General features: G+C 44.1%; 1 protein-coding gene across 2 annotated transcripts in view; it reads right to left on the reverse strand.

Moving 5' to 3' along the window:
- LRRC49 (leucine rich repeat containing 49) overlaps window positions 1-23,675 on the reverse strand; it is a 166,368-nt gene extending 142,693 nt beyond the window's left edge. Inside the window, exons 1-3 of one of the 2 annotated variants that reach the window (XM_044283297.1) lie at window positions 23,487-23,675; window positions 17,752-17,814; window positions 8,510-8,597 (exon numbers count right to left, since the gene is read on the reverse strand). In XM_044283297.1, coding sequence (XP_044139232.1) covers window positions 8,510-8,597; window positions 17,752-17,814; window positions 23,487-23,525 — 190 coding nt within the window. In that variant the 5' untranslated portion in view covers window positions 23,526-23,675. The remainder of the gene's footprint in view (window positions 1-8,509; window positions 8,598-17,751; window positions 17,815-23,486) is intronic. The other variant, XM_044283298.1, reaches the window with a different exon arrangement.
- Window positions 23,676-25,724: the final 2,049 nt, after the last annotated feature.

The following is a 25,724-nucleotide window of genomic DNA, read 5'->3' on the forward strand; positions in this document are numbered from 1 at the left end:
CTTGACCATTCATCTTTACAGAACTGTTTGTAATCTTGGGACATCTGGTGTGAATAGCTTTCTTGAGGTTATGCCACAGTATCTCAATCGGGTTGAGGTCAGGACTCTGACTGGGCCACTCCAGAAGGCATATTTTCTTCTGTTTAAGCCATTCTGTTTTTGATTTACTTCTATGCTTTGGGTCGTTGTCCTGTTGCAACACCCATCTTTTGTTGAGCTTCAGCTGGTGGACAGGTGGCCTTAAGTTCTCCTGCAAAATGTCTTGATAAACTTGGGAATAAATCTTTCCTTCGATGATAGCAATCCGTCCAGGCCCTGACGCAGCAAAGCAGCCCCAAACCATGAAGCCCCCACCACCATACTTCACAGCTGGGATGAGGTTTTGATGTTGGTGTGCTGTGCCTCTTTTTCTCCACACATAGGGCCAGATTTATCATTAGCTCAGGTCAGAATAATGGAGTGAAAAAGTCCCAAAAAAGTCCCAAACGCTAAAACTGCGCACAAATTTGCGACTTTTTTCTCACCAGTGAGGACCATGCCTATCTTATGAGACTTTTTTTATAGAACATGCGAACTTTTTCATAAAAACTTGCGAATTTTTCGTAAAGATGTGCGACTTTTGTAAAGCTGCTTACTGACGGATAAACTGCTACCGTCAAACCACATTTATTACAGTCTTAAAGGGCCGATCATAAATCTGACTTGGCTAAAACTGACTTTAGCCATACGTTAAAGTGGACTGAGCTGTCAGAGTCATGATAAATCTGGCCCATAGTGTTGTGTGTTTCTTCCAAACAACTCAACTTTGGTTTCATCTGTCCACAGAATATTTTGCCAGTACTGCTGTGGAACATCCAGGTGCTCTTGTGCAAATGTTTTTGGACAGCAGTGGCATCCTCTGTGGTATTGTCACGAGACGCCGGGGCGCTCGCTCTCCTCAGCGCCGCCGGCGTCCCGTTTCTGTGCAGGAGCGAGGACGCGCACTGCGTCCTCGTCTACTTGGTAATAGGGGGCGGGACGGACCGGCCACGCACGTCTCCTCCGCGCGGCCAGCGTCCTCAGTTTCCCCAGCAACCAAGGGAGGTCTGAGCACCGAGCTGGGCACTCGGTGCTCAGATGTTCTTCCTAGTCCGGGTCATGTGGCGCTGGCCACGTCACATGACCCCAGCTAGCCAGTATTTAACAGGCAGCCTGCCGGCCACAGGTTGCCTGTTAATTTAGGTTACTGGCAATTGTTTGATTCCTGTATGCTTACCTGATCCTGTTCCCTGACGATCCTCTGCCTGCTCCTCCTGTACTGCGCATCCCTCCTGGTATTCTGACCTCGGCTTCCACTTTGACGATTCTTTGCGGACTCCTGTTGTACTTCACTACTCTCCTGGTATTTGACCCCGGCTTCTCCTGACTATTCTTTGCCACTGAGGAAGGGGCTGCTGTACCCCGAAACGCGTTTGGTTTGCAGACAGTGAGGGACAATATAAGGAAGAATTTAACATCTATGATCGGATACTGAACAGATTTGAAAACCCCGCCTGGAATTGAAAGTCACGTGACCTATCCAGTAGCACCACGTGGGACGCCACAAGCAGGTCCTGGAAGGCCAAAGTAACAAAGATCATCGCTAAACAGCCGGGTGTTTTAATCTGAAGAGACCGGATTTACATTCCTACGCAGCTCACAGAGCGACTGCATTCTACAGGAAATCCAACCCATAGGAGTGGTAAAGTACATTTAAACTCCCAAGCAACATTGTATCAATACAAAAAACATATTGTGACTTTTTTACAACGTAACATTAACTCTTTGCTTCTTTGACTTTACCCTGGTGGCTATCAGGGAAACCGCACATTAAAGCCAGACAGACCAATTAGCGCTCTTAGAGGGGATCATGTGCTATATGTTTTTATATGGTTCTATATAATTTTATTGTAATTTTATTGTGATTTTTATGCAACATGTTGCGAGTATAAAATAATATTTTCAGATCATATGTTGTTGTCTGATTGTTGCCCGATATTGAGTGACGCCAAATCCTGCCTTTTTTTAACTGTATTTATCAGCAACAGGGAGTGCTGTGTGGTAGAGCACCTACTCCATAGGTAAACAGTGAGTGAGCCGCCAAATCTTTTTGCTATTCTTTGCTTATCCCTCTGTGCTACGCTGCTCTCTTGGTATTGACCCGGTCCGTTCACTATCCGTTATTTGTCTTGTCTGTCCTCCCAGCACGTTTCCAAGTTAGGGACTGCCGTCCAGTTGTCCCCTGTCGTCAGGACTTATGAGGCAAGTAGGCAGGGCCATGGGTGAGAGTGGAGTGCAGTGGTCACTATCCTTCCCCCTGTGTGTAGTGTACGTGACCGTTACAGATATCCTCCCATAAAATCCATTCTTGTTTAGTGTTTAACGTATCGTAGATTCGCTAACAGGGATGTTAGCATATGCCAGAGACTTTACAGGATGGCGCTGTGCTCTTGCAGTCATCTTTACAGGCCACTCCTAGGGAGAGTAGCAGCAGTGCTGAACGTTCTCCATTTATAGACAATTTGTCTTACCATGGACTGATGAACAGCGAGGCTTTTGGAGATACTTTTATAACCCTTTCCAGCTTTATGCAAGTCAATAATTCTTAATCGTAGGTCTTCTGAGAGCTCTTTTGTGCGAGGCATCATTCACATCAGGCAATGCTTCTTGTGAAAACCAAACCCAGAACTGGTGTGTGTTTTTTATAGGGCAGGGCAGCTGTAACCAACACCGCCAATCTCATCTCATTGATTGGACTCCAGTTGGCTGACACCTCACTCCAATTAGCTCTTGGAGATGTCATTAGTCTAGGGGTTCACATACTTTTCCCATCTGCACTGTGAATGTTTACATGGTGTGTTCAATAAAAACATGGTAACATTTAATTCTTTGTGCGTTATTAGTTTAAGCAGACTGTGATTGTCTATTGTTGTGACTTAGATGAAGATCAGATCACATTTTATGACCAATTTGTGCAGAAATCCATATCATCCCAAAGGGTTCACATACTTTTTCATGCAACTGTACATATATATATATATATATATATATACACACACACACACATATACACACACATACAGTGGTCCCTTATCCTTATGATGAAAGGAGGTTGGCAACGCCATTAGACTTTACAGTTTGTGTCGACTATATTAAAGGGGTTTGGTCACTTTCTGGTTTCTGTTGACCAATGTGTTTGTGAGATGTCTATATGGCACTTACTAATGTATCCTTTGTTAAAATTCTGCACCATTTTCTATATTTTATTAGTTATGCCTTCTTGTTTACAAAGTATTTTGTGCTGCCCACAGGGAAGTCCTGTCCAAAAGATGGCCGCTGATGGAGGGTAATGTGACCAGGCAAATCACCTCCGTGTAATGCCTCCTCCATTCAGACACACTGCACCTGCTCTAAACACCCAACAGAACAAGTACAGATGGCAGGGGCAGTGTATCTGAATAGAAGAGGCGTCATATGGAGGTGAATTGCCTGGTCACATGACCCTCCATCAGTGGCCATCTTATGGACAGGACTTCTGTGTGGACAGCACAAAAGACATTGTAAACAAAGGGGCATATCTTATAAAATATAGGAAATGGTGCAGAATTCCAAAAAAGGGCATATTAGTAAGTGCCATATAATCATCTCACAAACACGTTGGTCAACAGTAACCAGAAAGTGGCCAACCCCTTTAAATGGTTCCAGGACTATCATTGTATGTTGTAACCATTGTAAGTTGAGTAATTGGTTCCAAAGCCCCAAAATGTCATCCAAAATAAGAGAAGATGAAGATTTAGGAAAGATAAGCAGGTAACTAAGACAGATAAAACAAGTCCTTACATACAACAGTCAGGAATAGCTGATAACTAGCAGCTAATAAAGCTACTTTACCAGAGAAGTCTGAGGCATTTTCTGTTGAGTCTAGTTTCAACTTACGATGGGTCAGAAACGACCATTGTATGTTGAAAATATTGTATCCTGAGGCCATTGTATCTTGAGGGATCACTGTATATTTATATAGGATTATGTAGGAGGACCATAATGCCCTACATGATGACTGTGTTACGTCGGTATAGTTAATGACAATATGGCACTTGCACTTCATTTATATAGTTGACATTATATGTACTGGTCCAGCTCAGTCTATAATATATCTATAATATATATTTTACAATATACCCGTAGTAAAGCCCATAGGAGAACTTTATGATATACTCAACAGTAGATTTAATACTGTGTATTTTTATATAATACTGTACTATTACTATTTAACACTGTATTTTTTTATAATACTGTACTATTATTAATATATAGTTTTGCTGTATATAGCACTTGCACTTTACTATTTAATTATATATAGAGATCTGTGTTATATATTATATACAGCGTTGTGTAATTGGTCCCTCCGGTTATGCTTTTTAATAGATTTTGTGGGTTTTAAGTAATTGTGTCAGTATAATGTCATCTATATAATAAACTACGAAAAGAGCACACTTAGGGTACGTTCACATGGCAGATTATTATGATATGCATATCCATGCAAACTACAAGAATTAAATCCAATGTCATTCAATGGGGCTAATATTTGCATTTTTAGCCTAAAATAACATGACACTTACTTCTACAGCAGAACAAATGTCTGAATTCTGTGCCAAAATTTACCTAGGCAAATTTTTGCGGAATCCCCATTCACATGCATGGGATGCAGAGTGCAGGCTTTATGGGATAAACATAAAATACTAGTACTACTGTTTACTTAGTACTGCCTTAAAGTGGTTAACCCATGAAAAATCTTCAGGATAGGTGATAAATGTCAGATCGCTGGGAGTTCTGCTGATTCTGAGAAAGAAGGGTCTCAAGTCCCCTACGAGAATGGCCCATTTGTGCTCCAATTACTTCTATGGGACTGATGTAGACCCCTGTAAGGAGTCTTCTCCTCGGTTACATTTATCACCACCACTCCTTTCAAACTTTCCCTGATGGCAGTAATGTAGGTAAAGAGGGAACAGGGGACTTTCAAGTGCTTGGTGGAAGTCCCAGCAATCAAACGTTATCATTTATCTAGTGTTTGATGGAAGATGATTGCCAACAGTCTCATTTAAGCTTTTGTGCTTCTTCCTGGTGGTGAGCTGATGATTAGTGACATTCTTATATCATCCTCTGAGAGAAAAAGAAATTGTAAGGTGCATAGATCTGAAGATATGAAAACAGAAGCACCTAAATTCACATTAATACAAAAAAGAAGTTCAGTAATGAATATGCACTGTGCAGGGTAGAGTTGTAACTAGAGGTTCCCTGATGCAAAAGTTATACCAGAGCCCCCAACTTACAATGGAAAGTACCAGTATGTGGCACCATTATATGAGGAACCATTGCACTACTTTAGATGCCAATGCACAAGAGGAACTGCAAACTCTACGGCTCATATTTATGTACCTGATGACCCATACGATAAATCACAATATGGGAATAAAACAGGCAGTGATGTCACAGAACTGGGATTAGAAACACAGTTATTTATAATGGAAAAGACAGCAAGAGCATAGAGCACCAATTAAAGGGGTTGTCCCACAAAAAATATTATACAATTTTCAAACCAGCACGTGGCTCTAAATACTTTTGTAATTGCATGTATTTAAAAATGTATCTGTATAGCGCAGCCTGCTGGTTTTTTTTTTTTCTTATTTCTTTGACCCGGTCACTGAGAAGGCCGCACATGCTCAGTTTCATCCTTCAACTGCCTCCTAAGCTGTAATAGGGAGAGAGCTACACATGAAAGACACACCTCCTGAGCTGTGATAGGGAGAGATCTCCAGCAGAAAAGACACGCCCCCTGAGCTCCAACAGAAAAGACACCCCCCTTGAGCTGCCATGCAAACTGCTAGATTTATATCCTTGTAGAGAAATGAACGGGGAGATCTTTGGCTCCATGTGAGGTACAGGGCTGGTTCTAGCTTAGTTAGAAAGAGGCTGCATTTTTTATATTAAGCATGGAGTAACCCCTTTAAGAGGAGCTGAATGCACAGTCATCAAAGACCCAAGGTCCATTTCCAGGCTGCATTTCGAAACAGAATCCATGTAAAAGTTCACATTTTTACTATGCAATTACATTGTACATCCAAAACTGGCAATTTTTTTACTAAAAGAATGGGTCTTTCTCATTATAAGGTCACAATTAGGGATGAGCAAATCAACTTTGGATGAAACATTAGAAAACATTGTACATCCAAAATTGGCAACTTTTTGACTAAAAGAATCGGCCTTTCTGGTGGCGTTACTAGAAATGACTGGGCCCCACAGCAAATTTTTGAATGGGGCCCCCCTCCCCCAGTAATTTTTTCGCAACCCCTTCCTTTCATGCCGCCCCCATTCCTGTGGCTAGTAAAGATCGCTCTCTCAGACCAGGCCCGGCAGCTGTTCCATCCGTTTCCTACACTATACTGTCACTGTATATCATTTCATTGTGTAATACTGTTGAGGGGGCCCTGACAAAATCTTTCAGTCCTCCTCCTCCTCCTCCTGGATGGGCCCCTTCTGGGTCAGGACCCCAAAGCAGCCGCTTCCCCTGCTTCCCCTATAGCTAAGCCCCTGGGCCTTTCTCATTATAAGGTCACAATTAGGGATGAGCGAATCGACTTTGGATGAAACATTAGAATACTGTACGGAGCGAGCGCTCTGCACAGTATTAGAATGTATTGGCTCCGATGAGCCAAAGTTATTACTTTGCAAAGTAAAATGGTACCTTGGAACCGAACTGGAGGCCGGTAAAAGCTTTTTTACAGTAGAAATTAATTTCTGAAGTTATTACCCGAAGTCTCGCGAGATTTCGCAAAGTAATAACTTCGGCTCACCGGAGCCAATACATTCTAATACTGTGCAGAGCGCTCGCTCCGTACAGTATTCTAATGAAGTTTTATGCGAATGAAACATCCAAAGTCGATTCTCTCATCCCTAGTCACATCCCATAGCAAACGACCTCAACGAGGACAGAGAACGGGGATAATAAAATTAGCATTGTAATACAAAGATGGTGAACACAGTGATGTCATAACACAGGGATAATAAACACGGATGTCACCGGTAAAATGGACATGCCCATAAGTAGCACAGTAGCCATAACCCCTCATAGGGCCCATTTGTAACTGCTACCTCTGCCGGCCCCCCTACAGTTGCGCCTTTGGGGATACAAAAAAGGGTTAACCATAAACCACACTTAAAGGGGTTACTCCATGATTAGTGTAAACATGTTTTTTACATCTGACATCATATAGTACATGACAATCTCTTTCTACCAATGCTAGCCCTGTACCTCAGAAGAATTCAGAGCTCTAAACATTCATTGCTCCAATTGCCCGGCTACATTTTATTCATGGCGGCAGCTCAGGGGGAATGTCCTTTCTGCGGAAGCTCTCTCCCTAAAGGGGAAATATACACAGCAGTGTAGTTGCCGTTTTCTCGTGTGGTTTTCATGGCGTTTCTGCACCAGATCCCATATATGTTACTTGCAGGTTTTGATGTGGATTTTCCCCAGATCTCTCAGTTTGGTTAAATCTGCACTGAAAATCGGCACAAACAATTGACATACTGTGGATTTAAAAATTTTCACACCGTGTACATGAAATTTAGAAAATCTCATCAACTCAGCGGGTACTGCATTATGCTTCGGATTTCCTGCACGAAAACCCACACATAATGTGAATATACCCTATCCGTCACAGCTTCTAACAGTAGATAAAGCTGGTGGCAGGTGAAGGACAGAAATGAGCATGTGCGTCCACCTCAGCAATGTTACAGAGGTGGACAAAGAAATAAGGGAAAGAACAAACAGCAGGTAATGCTATACAGATGAATTTTATTATTAGATGCATTTTTAATTACATGACATTTAAAAAATGTAGAATATTTTTTTGGGGACAACCCCTTTAAAGAGGACCTTTCACCGATTTTTACACTGTGAACTAAGTATGCAGACATGTAGAGCGGCGCCCGGGGATCTCACTGCACTTACTATTTTTCCTGGGCGCCGCTCCGTTCTCCCGCTATTCCCTCCGGTATCTCCGCTCACTAAGTTATAGTAGGCGGAGATTTCAGTCCCAAAGTTTTGGTAGGCGGAGTCTGCCCTTGTTCTGCTCTAGCGCTGGCCAATCGCAGCGCAGAGCTCACAGCCTGGGAGGTTATTTTCTCCCAGGCTGTGAGCTCTGCAATGCGATTGGCCAGCAGCTACAGAAGAACAAGGACAGACTCCGCCTACTATAACTTAGTGAGCGGAGATACCGGAGGGCATAGCAGGAGAACGGAGCGGCGCCCGGGGATAATAGTAAGTGCAGTGAGATCCCCGGGTGCCACTCTACATGTCTGTATACTTAGTTCACAGTGTAAAAATCGGTGAAAGGTCCTCTTTAAATTAAGCATGCAAGGGGACATTTCAATCTTGCAATATGGGAACATGAAGAAGGTCACCAGCAATCTTATCAATGTGTAGCCGCCATACCTTGCCTTCCAGTAACGTTCTTTTCAAGGTCATGTTGAGAATGTCTGTTGTTGAGGGGGGCTGCGTCCTTACTTAACCTGAAGTCATACTGTAACACACAGAACAGTTTCTATTAAAACCACATGGACTCGTGCCGATTGCTGACTTTTTATTCCAGTTGTTAAACACTTCTTTTTTTTCAATTTTTGTACCTCTGAAATAAACAGGTCACACTTACCGGATGTGACACTATGGTTCAGAAATGCTTATTACTGTATCTGCAACAGCATACAAGAACTTCCTAGTCAGAGAATATCTTATATCAAATATCACACCCCTCATCCATAATACTTATACACTGATTGCTATATATACAGCATTTCACCACAAATATCTCAAACTGGCAATCAGTTCCATACAGCTACATGATTTTTTTTGTGAAATTTGCCTTTAATGGGCAAATCTGCAACTCTAAGGATTTGGGCGATGTATTTTGTCAACAGAATATCTGGATTGAATTTGTTTAACAAAAAAAAGTGTCTGAAAGGGGTTTTCGAGGCTGGCAATATTGATGATGTATCCTCAGGATAGGTCATCAATATCAGTTTGGTGGGGGTCCGATACACGCCACCCCCACCAAACAGCTGTTTTAAGAAACAGGTGCTAGAAACTAAACAATGGACGAAGATGAAAGCAGAAAGTGCCTTCCACTGTGTCATGGCCGTGCCAGGGTACTTAAGATCAGCTCGGAGTGAAGTGGCATACAGTGCATTCGGAAAGTCTTCAGACACTTTCATTCTTTTCACATTCTATTATGTTGCTGCCTAATGCAAAAAAAATAAAAAAATTCAAGTTTCCCCGAATTAATCTGTGCTCAATGCCCCATAATGAGAAAGTGAAAAAATTTAATTTTAAAACTGTTTGCAAATTTATTCAAAAGGAAAAACTGGATTTTTGCAAGGACATAAGCATTCAGACCCTTTACTATTAAACGTGAAGCTTAGCTCTGGGGACCTCCCCTTTCTCTTGGTCATCTTTAAGATGTTTCTACACCTTGATTGGAGTCCACCTGTGGTAAATTCAGTTGACTGGACATGATTTGGAAAGACACACACCTGTCTATATAAGATCCCAGAGCTGACAATGCATACCAGAGCAAAAACCAAGTTATGAGGAGGTAAGAACTGCCTGTAGAGATCAGAGACAGGATTGTGTGGAGGCACAAATCTGGAGAAGGGTAAAAAAAAAAAAAATTCTGCTGCATTAAAAGATCCCAAGAGCACAGTGTCCTCCATAATTCTTCAATGGAAGAAGTTTCAAACAACCAGGGCTCTTCCTAGAGCTGCCCGCTCCACCAAACTAAGTAATCGGGAAAGAAGGGCCCAATGCTCACTCTGGCTGAGCTCCAATATCTCAGATAAAGTCAATAAAATCAATTCATTTCACTTTCAGCACGCATTTCATGTATCTTTCTATTTTCATGTAGTTATGAATACAGCTTATATCACAACCAATATTATATCTTATTTTCTCTATTTTAAAGGGAACCTGAAACCGGGATTTTGTGTATAGAGCTGAGGACATGGGTTGTTAGATGGCCGCTAGCACATCCGCAATAACCAGTCCCCATAGCTCGGTGTGCTTTTGTTGTGTAAAAAAACCTGATTTGATACATATGCAAATTAACCCGAGATGAGTCCTGTCCTGGAGATGAGTCAGGGACAGGACTCATCTCAGGTTAATTTGCATATGTATCAAATCGTTCTTTTTACACAATAAAAGCACACAGAGCTATGGGGACTGGATATTGCGGATGTGCTAGCGGCCATCTAGCAACCCATGTCCTCAGCTCTATACACAAAATCCAGGTGACAGGTTCCCTTTAAACATTAGGCTGGTCCACATTAGAGGCAGATTGTTCGAAAGAATTCCAGCACATCAGGTCCATAACAAATACCCCTTGGCTCCATCCAAACACCAAGGTTAAAGAGGATAGGTAATTAATATCTGATCAGTGGAGGTCCAACTCTCGGCACCGATGCCGATCAGATGTTTGAAGAGGCAGCAGCACTCCAGTAAGTGATGTGACCTCTTCACAGCTTACCAAGCACATAGCCTGCATCATATAGAGACTGTGCTTGGTAAGGCAGCTCATCTCCATTCACTTCAATGGGACTGAACGAGGCCAAGTAACTAATGAATGTGACATCACTGGCCTAGGAAGAGGCCCCAGCACTCACAGGACCGCTGCGCAGGGTGCTGGCAGTCGGACCCCAGCAATCATATACTGACGACCTATCCTGAGGCTAGGCCATCTATATCTATATCTCAGACAATCCCTTTGAAAAAATAAAAAGGGATGTACAATGCCCACGGGAGCTCAGGGGTAAGATGTACATTTGCCGTACTCCCTGCTAAACAGACAGCCGCTTAGGAACACTTCACTGCTGAGGCCAGTGATTGGTTGCAGCGGCACACGTGACCCTGTATATGCTAGAAATTTACATGTAGGGATGGAAGCACAATGAAGACAGACAAGGACCCATGGAGCCAGAAGCAAGCAATGGGGGAGCAGGTAATTATGTTTCCCTTTACATGTGCAGTGGGGGAATTAAAAGAAAACCAAAAAACAATGGAATATCCCATTAATAATCCCAATGGAAAGGTTTTCACAGTAATTTCTAATGATATTAAAGGGGTTGGGCAGCCAGTAATATTGATGACCTATCCTCGCTTGCAGCGGCGGCGCAGTGCAATTACAAGTGCTTGTTTTATTATAGTGAATAGAACAAGTACTTAGAATTACACTGCGCATCCAAGACAACACGCAGTGTAATCTTAAAGAGGAAGGAGCGCCCGTACGAGCACCACCTCCTCTTCAAAGAGCTTAATGGAGGGGGGGGGGGGGGTCCTGCTGGGATTTAGACCCCCACTGATCACCTGTCCTGAGGATGGGGCATCAATATTATTGGCTGCACAACCCCATTAAGACTAACGTATACATACTGTATTTCCTAACACGCCTTCTTGTAATACTTTATTACTGTTATTGAAGTGGATTTCCAGTGAAAACCTTCTAGCTATGCCAGCGGGAGTGTAATAATTCCGCTGTAGGATTTTGTGTTCTTAGTCACTTGTCTTACCCTTTCACCATGTTTCAATGCACTAGGCTGCACTCTGGGGAAAACATCAATGCCGGACTCTCAATTATTCAGCAGGAGGGATTCATCAATACGATTAGATTAGTTAATTGCATTGACGAGACATGGCATGCAGCACTAACATCGCATTTATCAGGTCCTCCCCCCACCTTCAGGGGCAGTTCACATCACATTTTAGCCCTCTGTCGAGCTTTCCGCCTGGGGGATTGCATCTGAATACCCAAAAAGGGTATTCCAAAGTACCCCTCGGCAGATACATTGACCATAGACTCTGTTTGACCTGCTTTTTAACTATTTTTTTTGTGGTAAAATATGTCACTGTGTTCAAACGGAGTAAAAAGTTTAAAGTATAACTGTCATATTTTTTTTGGGGAGTATTGGATTGTGGTGATTAATATCTCCTTGGTGGTCCTATTTCAACTTTTCACTGTGTACTCAATTACCCCTTAATTCCACAGTTTTGTTCCCTCTACTGCCTACTTTTACCGGTGCTTAAAATAGTGTTGCTATACAGGGTCCGTCTATGTGTTGAAGGACGGAGCAGGCAGAAGCAGGCTGCGTGCAAGGTCAGATTACTGACAGCCAGGGACTGTAAGTAAATGATTAAAGCCAGGTCCTCCCCAGCAGCTGATAACAGTGCCTGGGCTGTGTGCACTTCTCCCTGACCCTGCGCTTGGCAGACGCGCCCTCACTCAGCAGACTGGGACAATGCAGAGTTGGTGCAGAGCAGGGAAGGGAGATCTGCTGTCTGCTCAGTGTATAAATGACAGCAACATGTGGTAAGAGGACCCCTTTGTGCAGGAGATTAACCCTTTAGGGGGGCTATTGTTACTGGCTAGTGAGGGCAGGCGGGATTAGCCTCAGGGGGAGGGCATGGGCGGCCATCTTAACTGAATAGTGAAATTGCAGTTTTATGCAGACTGGTTGCTAAGGGCTGAATCTTATTAAATATGTGATAAGTCAAGCTAAGGCCGAATGCACACGGCCGTTGTTCACGGCCGTGAGCGGTTCGTGGAACCGCGGCCTGGATTCCTGCTATAGATCATACCAGTGTATTACTGTACTGCGGCGGCAGCAAGGAGCGCACGGCGTCATAGCAACCCATGACACCGTGTGCTCCTGCACTCAGCAGGAATCCAGGCCGCGGTTCCACGGACCGTGTGCATTCGGCCTTATAGTAACTGATTCTGGAATATCATGTTATTAGTAACTACATATATGAAAATTGAAATTAGGGTCTAAGTGTGACAGTTATCCTTTAATCTACTGGACTTCACTTGCCTTACTGAACTGAATGGACCTGCTGAGGGATTTGTCAGAATACCACTTTCGGGTATCCCCCCGGTGAAAAGTTCAGAAGCGTGTTTGGAAAAGAGAAGTGGTTTTCCATTTATACTCAGTGTGACTCATTTACTAACGTTTTCTACCACATTTGTGTTCAGTGAACTGCGCTTTTCCATGAGGAAGCTGTATACTAAAGGGACTGCACGGTGACTCAGACAGAAGGTCATATTATTAGGAAACCTGTAGAACCGTAGTTAGCCGCTACACTGAAGGGCAGGTTGAAAGTATGCAATATGAAACACACAATAGGGAAGATTGATCAAATAGTGCCCAAGACAGTGGACTCTGGGACAACCACTTAGATTGATGCTTTTGTTCTCCTTAGAACTTCTGATAGGCTTCTGTAGGCAACTACTACACTTCTCGCCCATTCTGTCTTATGAATCAAAATTGGGTAGGAGTAAAAATAAATCAGACTAGTGGCTCATTGCCACTGCCATTGGCAACATGGCAAACTTTATTATTAAACCCTTACGATGAAAGGAGGTTGGCAGTGCCATTAGACTTCACAGTTTGTGTCGACTATCTTAAAGGGGTTGTCCACTTTCTGGTTAGTGTTGATCAATGTGTTTGTGAGACTAATAAATGTCACTCACTAATATAGCCTTTGTTGAAATTCTGCATCATTTCCTATATTTCATAATGTATCTTCCCTTGTTTGTCAAGTCTTTTGTGCTGTCCACAAGATGGCCGCTAACGGAGGGTCATGTGACCAGGCAAATCATCTGTGTGTGATGTATCCTCCATTCAAATACATTGCACCTGCCATGTGCTCTTGTTCTGTTGGAAGTTTAGTGCATGTGCAGTGTATTTGAACTGAGGAGACATCTCACACAGATCATTTGCCTGGTCACATGACCCTCCATCAGCAGCCATCTTATGGACAGGACCTCTGTGTGGACAGCACAAAAGACTGTGTAAACAAGGGGGCATAGTTTAGGAAATATAGAAAATGGCATGGAATTTCAACTACAAGGCTACATTAGTAAGTGCCACATAGTCATCTCATACACATTGATCAACAGTAGCCAGAAAGTGGTGAACCCCTTTAAGGGGAACCTGTCATCATGAAAATGCAATGTAAGCTACAGGTAGCATGTTATAGAGCAGGAGCTGAGCAGATGTTATATACCGTATTTTTCCCCCTATAAGACGTATCTGCCCATATGTTGCACCTAGGTTTAAGAAAAAGGAAAAAAAGAAAAATATTTTTTTTTCCATCAGATCTCAGATTAGACCCCCAATCAGGCCGCCAATGTTAATCAGACCTCCAATGTTAATCAATCCTCAGATCAGACCCCCAATGCTAATTAGACCTCAGCTCAGACCCCCAATAAGACCTCAGATTAGACTCCCAATGCTGATTAGACCACAGGTCAGACCCCCAATGCTTATTGGAACACAGCTCAGACCCCCAATCAGACCTCAGATCAGACCCCCAATGCCGATTAGACTGACGCTCAGACCCCTAATCAGACCTCAGATCAGAAAAAATAATAATAATAATTCAACTCGCCTTTCCTGTTCCAGAGGCCGCTCCTGAGATCCAGCACTTTTCCTGCCACACTGTGCTGTGACCTGGCGTCCTCACACTGTGCGCAGGTCACAGCGCAGCGTGCAGAGCCCTGCAGGAGAAGACCAGGAAGCGGTGAGTACATAGCCAGCATGGGGAGCGCTGCATTCACTGCTCCTCGGCCCTCTTGTACTAATGAGCGATTCCATAAATTAAGTGCTCATTAGTATTCCGCCTATAAGACGTACTGACATTTTTGCCACACTTTGTGGGGGGGGGAAAGTACGTCTTATAAGGCGAAAATTACAGTAGTTTTATGAGAAAAGATTCCGTATAATTTATACATGTAAAGGCTATGTACACCTTGAGGGGAATTTTTTATGATTGCATTTTAAACATTTTGTGCTACAAATACTTTTTTCAATTGGTCTTTATTAAAAATGTTTAGCCGTTTCTAAAATACAAGAGTTAAAATATCAGTCTGTTTGCAAGCTGTCACAGCCCGTTTTCTTTGAATCCCATCACCTGACGGCTCAAGTGTACCTCTTATGTCTGATCTCCTGACCTCATGAGCACTCATGATAGCTTAATTCCTATCAAACTGGTAAGGATATGACTTTAATAACTGGTTATAAGGTCAGGAGATCAAAGATAAGAACTACACATAAGCTGTCAGATGATGGGATTCAAAGAAAACATACATAGCCTTTAAATTCCTGCTCATTCGGGGCTTTGAAGTCAAGAAGATGATTTTATCATTAATTGACAACCTTGCTGTTACGATTGTGTATATAGAGATAGCTAGCAATCATAACAGGAAGGCTGTCAATTACTGATAGAACCGCCTCCTTGGGTTCAAAGCCTAAATTTCCAGCAGGAATTTAAATGTATTAAAAGTACAGGTTATAGTGAATCTTTTCTCATAAAACTATTTATCAATCTGTTCAGCTCCACCTGCTCTATAACATGCTGCCTGCTGCTCAGACACCATGTTCAATGTGACAGGTTCCTTTTAAAGTAGTTATCCAGGAATTCGGTCATCAAGATCAAATCAGTGCATGCAGACACCCATCACCCCCACCAACCAGCTGATTTAGGCAGCCACTGGCACTGGAAACTATATTGTGGATGGCGCTGGAGGCAGAAGGCTCAGTTCACTGTATAGTGATCATGCCAAGGTACTACCGCTCAGATCCCATTCAAGTGCAGGAAACTACACAGTGGATGGCGCCTTCTGCTTCCTGCTCTGTCCACTGTATAGTTTCCAGTGCCAGTGGCTGATCATAGGACTGCCATGTGTCTTTCCCCCACTGAGCTGATAGGTCATCAATATTGAAGTATCTAAGTACAAGAAAGCCATTCATTCTTTGAGTTGGTCCCTCATATACATACGGGAATTACAGCTTTCTCAGTATTACCAGTATTATGTGTAAAGTGAATGCAGGGGGCAGGACAGCAGAAAGCACGAGGTACAGATTCAGCCAATAGAAACAAAGCAGGAAGTCTGTGAGGTACAGATTCAGCCAATAGAAACAAAGCAGGAAGTCTGTGAGGTACAGATTCAGCCAATAGAAACAAAGCAGGAAGTCTGTGAGGTGCAGATTGAGCCAATAGAAGCAAAGCAGGAAGTCTGTGAGGTGCAGACTGAGCCAATAGAAGCAAAGCAGGAAGTCTGTGAGGTACAGATTCAGCCAATAGAAACAAAGCAGGAAGTCTGTGAGGTGCAGACTGAGCCAATAGAAGCAAAGCAGGAAGTCTGTGAGGTACAGATTCAGCCAATAGAAACAAAGCAGGAAGTCTGTGAGGTGCAGATTGAGCCAATAGAAGCAAAGCAGGAAGTCTGTGAGGTGCAGATTGAACCAACCAGCCAATAGAAGCAAAGCAGGAAGTCTGTGAGGTGAAGCGCCAGCCAATAAGCCAATAAGCTGTAGAGCAATGAGTGATGTCACAGTATATGTACAGCCCACTAACATGCAGCCATCTTGGTATTTCCTGAGGTGTTATGGGCCTATAGTGTTCAGAGCCCCTTGAAAACGTACATATGAGGGACCAGGATAAAAGAATGTAACATGCTAGTGTTATATAACATGCTAGTAGTTCCCTTTTACTATGCTTAGAGTTTCACTGTTTACTTTTGGTCATAAAACATATGTGAGGTGTTGAATTGCTGGGAAAAAAAAATATATATGGTGTCTTCCCAGGATGTTTGGCTGCAGGAGCAGTTCACCTGGGTACCGCTCAGGGAAGTAAAGTATATGTAGAGAAGGGGAGCAGTAACAGTTTAAAACTTAGCTTTTAATATGTCTATTCTCCCAAAATAGGGAGTAAAAGACCCCTTACAAACAAAAAAAAACACACAAAGAGACAGACATAACCCCTGGAGGGTTGCGCCGCGTATGTAGCGCTGCGCACCAACACAGGTGTCGTCCTCCCTAGGCCTATGGTGATTGTCACAAGGGCCTATGGTGGAAGGACCATATGATCCCTAGTATCTGGATCCCTTAAGGTAGTATAAGGATCAAATGGATAAGAAATGGAAAGGTCTTACCAGTCCTTAAGAGGGCCTCACTTAATAACCGCGTGTAATGGGTTAGTACAGGAGGTGGTCACATGCAGCAGGTAGGTACTTCATCAAATGTCCATAGGGCGGAAAAGGATATCCGAAGTGTCTATACAGCCTGGTATTAGAGTAGCCTCAGAAAAGAAACTCACCCTAGTACCTCCCTGCTTGACCTATCCGGCCCTAGTGACCTAACACAGGGTCCGTGCCCCGCAAGGGGTGGCCCCGTCCGGAACCTTGCCCTGATACGGAATCCCTAGGTAACCCTATCACAGGGTGACTAAGGGAAGAGTCCTATATATCAAGGCAGATGGAGATATAAGTTATATTATGTTGCATATATCTCAAAAATCAATAAAGTGAAGAAAATAAAAAGCACAAAATGGAGTGCGTATCTAATGATATGTAAGCGTGTCCCGACACGTTTCATTAGTATAACATATCTTAAGTCCACTTTCTTAAGCCTAAGGCCCCATAAATCTTCAGGGGACATGGGGCTTAGTATTGTGGCTCCTGTCAGTCTAACTATTGCCACTGTATTAGGTATTCTAGTGTAGCAAGTATATGGGGGTATTTACTCAAGGAAATTCCTCCACATCAAAGTAGACCACTGACAGAGTCCTCCGTGTGAACCTACCCTTAAGTGAATGGAGAAGAAAGAAAATGATAGTAATACTTGATTTACCTGCTTATTTTTATCCGTTACAGGGGTGGCCTGTAAAACCAAATGAAGGCCACAGTTATTTACCTGCAGAAGAGAAAAAATATTTCATTTACATTTAGAGGGGGAAAAAAATGTAACACCAAGTTATCATTTCAAGTCATCTTAAAGATTAAAGGTGCTGTGATTAAAAGATAAAGTATTAAAGGGGTTTTTATTATGCACCCCCGCTGATCAGCAGTTTAAGGAGACTGTGCGTTGGGTGCTGCGGGCTCCTCGCAGATTAACAATGGATAGTCTATTGGATAGCGGAAGTGCTTGGTGTCGCAGTTCAGCCCCATTCACTTGAATGGGAATAGGTAATCTGACAGATGTATATGACATCCCTGGCCTAGACAGCCGATTAGTGGGGGAGTCGTGAGTCGACGGAACGGCCTGCCGGATCCGTCAAAACGTATGCCGACAGATTGCATTTTAAGACTGATCAGAATTCTGATCCATCTTAAAAAAGCATTAAAAGAACGGATCCGTCTGTCCGTTTGTCATACGGACAAACGAATCCGTTAAAAAAAAATATATATCACAATCTTTCTGGTCTGCGTATTTTGAATGCCAAATCCGGCACTAATACATTCCTATGGAAATTCAGGCAAGTCTTCAGTTTTTTGGGCCGGAGATAAAACCGCAGCATGCTACGGTATTATCTCCGTCCTGAAAAGTCAAAAAGACTGAACTGAAGACATCCTGATGCATCCTGAACGGATTGCTCTCCATTCAGAATGCATGGGGATAAAACTGATCAGTTATTTTTCGCCATTGAACCCCTAGGACGAAACTCAATGCCGGAAAAGAAAAACGCAAGTGTGAAAATACCCTAAGTCCTAAATCGTAAACATTTATGACAAATTATGTAAGCAAAACCCACCAATTTTGGCAGGATCGGCTGACCACGTAAGGTGTATGGGAGCCGCACAGCTCCCCTCCTGACAGCAGATGTCAGGGCAGCTAGAGATTGGCTGTGTTGGAATGTAACTGCCCAGTCATTTTGTTCTAAGGGAGACAAGTTACTGCCGAAGGTGTCTGCATGAGAATTCAGCCGTCAGCGACAGATACTACACCATAGGACAGAGGAGTATTCTGCCATCGGCGACAGATAGTACTCCATAGGACAGAGGAGTATTCTGCCATCAGTGACGGTTAGTATTTAATAGGACAGAGGAGTATTCTGCCATCAGTGACAGGCACTACTTCATAGAACAGAGGAGTATTCTGCCATCAGTGACGGTTAGTATTCTATAGGACAGAGGAGTATTCTGCCATCAGTGACAGACACTACTTCATAGGACAGAGGAGTATTCTGCCATCAGCGACGCATACTTCTCCATAAGACACAGGAGAAATCTGCCATCGGCGACAGATACTACTCCATAGGACAGAGGAGTATTCTGCCTTCAGTGACGGTTAGTATTCTATAGGACAGAGGAGTATACTGCCATCAGTGACAGATACTACACCATAGGACAGAGGAGTATTCTGCCATCAGTGACGGTTAGTATTTTATAGGACAGAGGAGTATTCTGCCATCAGTGACAGACACTACTTCATAGGACAGAGGAGTATTCTGCCATCAGCGACGGATACTACACCATAGGACAGAGGAGTATTCTGCCATCACAGACAAATACTACTTCATAAGACAGAGGAGTATTCTGCCATCAGTGAAGGATAGTACTCCATAAGACAAAGGAGTATTCTGCCATCAGTGACAGATATGTAGTACTCCATAAGAGGAGTATTCTGCCATCAGTGACAGATACTACACCATAGGACAGAGGAGTATTCTGCCATCACAGACAAATACTACTTCATAAGACAGAGGAGTATTCTGCCATCAGCGATGGATAGTACTCCATAAGACAAAGGAGTATTCTGCCATCAGTGACAGATATGTAGTACTCCATAAGACGGAGGAGTATTCTGCCATCAGTGACGGTTAGTACTCTATAGGACAAAGTAGTATTCTGCCATCAGTCACAGATACTACTCCATAAGACAAAGGAGTATTCTGCCATCAGCAACATATACTACTCCATAAGACAAAGGAGTATTCTGCCATCAGCGACAGATACTTCTCCATAAGACAAAGGAGTATTCTGCCATCAGCGACAGATACTTCTCCATAAGACAAAGGAGTATTCTGCCGTTAGTGACAGATACTACTCCATAGGACAGAGGAGTATTCTGCCATCAGTGACAATTACTACTCCATAAGACAAAGGAGTATTCTGCCATCAGTGATAGATATGAAGTACTCCATAAGACGGAGGAGTATTCTGCCATCAGTGATGGTTAGTACTCTATAGGACAGAGGAGTATTCTGCCATCGGCGACAGATACTACTCCATAAGACACAGGAGAATTCTGCCATTGGCGACAGATACTACTCCATAAGACACAGGAGAATTCTGCCATCGGCGACAGATACTACTCCATAAGACACAGGAGAATTCTGCCATTGGCGACAGATACTACTCCATAGGACAGAGGACTATTCTGCCATCAGTGACGGATACTTCTCCATAAGACACAGGAGAAATCTGCCATCGGCGACAGATACTACTCCATAGGACAGAGGAGTATTCTGCCATCAGTGACAATTACTACTCCATAAGACAAAGGAGTATTCTGCCATCAGCAACATATACTACTCCATAAGACAAAGGAGTATTCTGCCATCAGTGACGCATACTTCTCCATAAGACACAGGAGAATTCTGCCATCGGCGACAGATACTACTCCATAGGACAGAGGAGTATTCTGCCATCAGTGACAATTACTACTCCATAAGACAAAGGAGTATTCTGCCATCAGTGACAGATATGTAGTACTCCATAAGACGGAGGAGTATCTGCCATCAGTGACAGTTAGTACTCTATAGGACAGAGGAGTATTCTGCCATCAGTGACAGATACTACTCCATAGGACAGAGGAGTATTCTGCCATCGGCGACAGATACTACTCCAAAAGACACAGGAGAATTCTGCCATTGGCGACAGATAGTACTCCATAGGACAGAGGACTATTCTGCCATCAGTGACGGATGGTACTCCATAGGACAGAGGACTATTCTGCCATCAGTGACGGTTAGAACTCTATAGGACAGAGGAGTATTCTGCCATCAGTGACAGATACTACTCCATAAGACACAGGAGAATTCTGCCATCGGCGACAGATACTACTCCATAAGACACAGGAGAATTCTGCCATTGGCGACAGATAGTACTCCATAGGACAGGGGACTATTCTGCCATCAGTGACGGATAGTACTCCATAAGACAAAGTAGTATTCTGTCATCAGTGACAGATACTACTCCATAAGACAAAGGAGTATTCTGCCATCAGTGACGCATATTTCTCCATAAGACACAGGAGAAATCTGCCATCGGCGACAGATACTACTCCATAGGACAGAGGAGTATTCTGCCATCAGTGACGGTTAGTATTCAATAGGACAGAGTAGTATTCTGCCATCAGTGACAGACACTACTTCATAGGACAGAGGAGTATTCTGCCATCGGCGACAGATAGTACTCCATAGGACAGAGGAGTATTCTGCCATCAGTGACGGTTAGTATTCAATAGGACAGAGGAGTATTCTGCCATCAGCGACGGATACTACACCATAGGACAGAGGAGTATTCTGCCATCACAGACAAATACTACTCCATAAGACAGAGGAGTATTCTGCCATCAGTGACAGATATGTAGTACTCCATAAGAGGAGTATTCTGCCATCAGTGACAGATACTACACCATAGGACAGAGGAGTATTCTGCCATCACAGAGAAATAGTACTCCATAAGACAGAGGAGTATTCTGCCATCAGCGACGGATAGTACTCCATAAGACAAAGGAGTATTCTGCCATCAGTGACAGATATGTAGTACTCCATAAGACGGAGGAGTATTCTGCCATCAGTGACGGTTAGTACTCTATAGGACAAAGTAGTATTCTGCCATCAGTCACAGATACTACTCCATAAGACAAAGGAGTATTCTGCCATCAGCAACATATACTACTCCATAAGACAAAGGAGTATTCTGCCATCAGCGACAGATACTTCTCCATAAGACAAAGGAGTATTCTGCCGTCAGTGACAGATACTACTCCATAGGACAGAGGAGTATTCTGCCATCAGTGACAATTACTACTCCATAAGACAAAGGAGTATTCTGCCATCAGTGACAGATATGCAGTACTCCATAAGACGGAGGAGTATTCTGCCATCAGTGACAATTACTACTCCATAAGACACAGGAGAATTCTGCCATCCGCGACAGATACTACTCCATAAGACAAAGGAGTATTCTGCCGTCAGTGACAATTACTACTCCATAAGACAAAGGAGTATTCTGCCATCAGCAACATTTATTATAACCTGCACCATAATTAACAGGTAATATCTGCTCTGCCAATGGGGTAACTACCAGGCCAGCAGTTGCTCTGGGGCCCAACAACTACATTTCCACTCATAAGTCATACGGTGCAGTTAGTGGTGACTTTAGATGGTGGAGGGGGTGGAATATGTAATGCACTGTAAGGTTTACTTTGGAGCCCTGCAGTTACCTTGCTGTGTGCATTATCCCATCTCTGTAGCTTTACTTCTTGCATTATTCCGTTGCTACCATATTACTGCATTATCCTGGCACTGTGACATCATGTTTGTATTATTCTTGCAAGTGACATTATATAATTATTTTTTTACCATGCTGTGATTTACATGATGTCCACCGCGTGCGTGATCCCTGTACCGTGACCTCACCGCGTGCGTGATCCCTGTACCGTGACCTCACCGCGTGCGTGATCCCTGTACCGTGACCTCACCGCGTGCGTGATCCCTGTACCGTGACCTCACCGCGTGCGTGATCCCTGTACCGTGACCTCACCGCGTGCGTGATCCCTGTACCGTGACCTCACCGCGTGCGTGATCCCTGTACCGTGACCTCACCGCGTGCGTGATCCCTGTACCGTGACCTCACCGCGTGCGTGATCCCTGTACCGTGACCTCACCGCGTGCGTGATCCCTGTACCGTGACCTCACCGCGTGCGTGATCCCTGTACCGTGACCTCACCGCGTGCGTGATCCCTGTACCGTGACATCACCGCGTGCGTGATCCCTGTACCGTGACATCACCCTGTGCGTGATCCCTGTACCGTGACATCACCGCGTGCGTGATCCCTGTACCGTGACATCACCGCGTGCGTGATCCCTGTACCGTGACATCACCGCGTGCGTGATCCCTGTACCGTGACATCACCGCGTGCGTGATCCCTGTACCGTGACATCACCGCGTGCGTGATCCCTGTACCGTGACATCAGCGTGTGCGTGATCCCTGTACCGTGACATCAGCGTGTGCGTGATCCCTGTACCGTGACATCACCGTGTGCGTGATCCCTGTACCGTGACACAGTTGTGCACGTGACCATTTACTATGACATCGTTGTGTACATGATCCCTGTACTGTGACATCACTGTGCACATGATCCAGGTGACGTCACTGTGTACTATCCTTGTATAAAAGGGGCATGAAAATCATCCTAGGTTGAACATGCTGCTAATCATGGTGGAGTCCCATGGTTACGCCATAGACTACAGTATAGCCATAGTATCCAGCCTTATGGCCTGTGATCAGCTACAGGGCTATGACAAGTGCACACATGGAGACAGACATGGAGCCAACACAAAGCCATTACTCACATTAGACACCAGCCGTCCTCGGTATTTGCCAGGCAGCATGTTTTATCCCCGGGGGCACATGGCTGGCAGGAACCAGGAGAGGCCACGGGGTAAATGGTGAGATATAGTCTCTGATCGTCTCTCCCCTTCTATGACCCCTCACAAACAATACGAAGATGGTCTCTCCCACGTCTGTCAGGTGGCACTCGCTGTTGCCATAGAAACCGCCCGCCCCCAGTTCCCCACACACTGAATGATCCGGCAGCTTGCCGGCCTCCATGGTAACGCTGTGTTGCTACAAACGATAGCGGCCGTACTGGAATGGCGCATGCGCGTCACTTAAACATGCAGCGGAAGTGGGTGCAAAAGATAAGGGGAATTTGCTTCACGATTCTCTTGTGATGTCCTGCCGGGACAAGGAGTCTCCAAGGGGTGGTGTCTCCAAGGGGCTTCGTATCTTGTAAGGATTTAGGACCTGGAGTAATGATTCCATGTGTGACAGGGTATAACAGTATTAGACAGGGGCGGATTGGCCATAGACCACAGGGAAATTTCCCAGTGGGCTGGTACCCAGGGGGCCACCTGGGCCCTCCTCACCGCCGCCCAGTGGAAGTTTTTGGGGCTATATTTTGTGCTGCTGTTAATATTTTGTGGTAGACTGTGGTATTTGGATCTTTTGGGATGGTATAATGTGTTGCAATATGGTATCGCTGGCCCTGCCTTCCATCAGTTTGGACCCAACTACAAAACGGGCCACTTTTCGTATTTTTTCCAGGGACATTTTAAGTTCCCAGTCGACCCCTGGTATTAGATCTTCACATGATGCTTGTGGTTTACATTTGGTGTATATGCCATTGGAAAGTTTCTGGCACCATGGCTGCTAATTGGCAGGGGTGCCGGGAGTAGGACTGTCCCCAGGGTTGCCAGACGATTAGAAATTCCCGGACAGTCCGTAAAAATAGGCCACTTTTTTCCTGTGTCTGTAAAAAATAAAATAAAAATTGTGTCCATGATTTTTTTGAGGCTGGTAGATCTTGACTAGACTATTTTGGTGGTAATTATCATAATTTTACAGCTCACAGTAAACGCTCGTAGGGAGTTCTTATCAGTATATTGAGCTATAGACATGTATAAGGCTGCTTTCACACTTGCGGCAGCAGGGTCCGGCGGGTGAACAGCCTGCCGGATCTGTGTTAACACTAGCCCACCGTGCCACTGGAAGTCCGCTCTGGCCCATTCACTATAATGGGGGTAGGCCGGAAGTCCGGCTTCAGCATGGGAAACATGCAAAGAGGTGGCCGGACTACAAATATAGCACGCTACGTTTTTTGTCCGGCCGCCTCTCGGCTTGTTTGCCGTGCTGTAGCCGAACCTCCGACCCACCCCCATTATAGTGGAACAGCCTGCCAGACCCTGCTACTGCAAATGTGAAAGTAACCTAACTTATAATCTCTTTCATTCCTCATGGTTTTCCAATTTGTCCGTAAAAATGTTGGCTGTCTGTGATTTTGGAATAAATTGTCTAGAAAAAAAGAAAAATTCTGTCTGGCAACCCTGACTCCCCCCCTCGTATCCTGAGGATAGGTCAGCAATATGCGTAGCCTGAAGAACCCCTTTAATGGATCCAGTTAGTATTAGTAATGGCAGGAAAAGTTTACTCTGTCTGTCCAGTCTGTCCTTTTTTTCTGTAGGTTATGTGTTGACTTAATAAGGGTTAACTATATGAAACATAGGTTTGCGTTACCATGAAAAATAAACTAATTTACTGCCTGAAAATGAATGCTTAAAAATTACTTTTTTACATTAACGTATTAAAAAACTGATGTGTGGCTAACCACCACTCCTTACAATCACTGTGCAGTCAGAGCCTGAAGCGAGGCATAAAAGTTCTCAACCTAAGCACAACCTGCATGACCAGGCATCTAAGTGCAAAGCATGAGCTGCAGTGAAATAGACACCTCAAAAACCAAGAAAGGTCTCTGGCTCCTCCTGCTTCCTCTTCTGCTGCAGTCTCAGCCTCTTCATCCACCTCTGGAGTGACAGTGCCACCTGCCACCCCGCAAACAGAGGATCTGCCAGCAACACCAACACCTGGGTCACCAAGCATCTCCACAATGTCCCAAGGAAGCGTTCAGCTCTCCATCTCCCAAACGCTGGAGAGGAAAGGGAAGTACCACCCTACCCCAGCAATCCCTGGCCCTGAATGCCAGCATTTCTAAATTACTGGCCTTTGAAATGCTGTCATTCCGTCTGGTGGAG

Source organism: Bufo gargarizans, chromosome 2 (genome assembly GCF_014858855.1).
Source record: "Bufo gargarizans isolate SCDJY-AF-19 chromosome 2, ASM1485885v1, whole genome shotgun sequence".
Classification (NCBI taxonomy): Eukaryota; Metazoa; Chordata; class Amphibia; order Anura; family Bufonidae; genus Bufo; species Bufo gargarizans.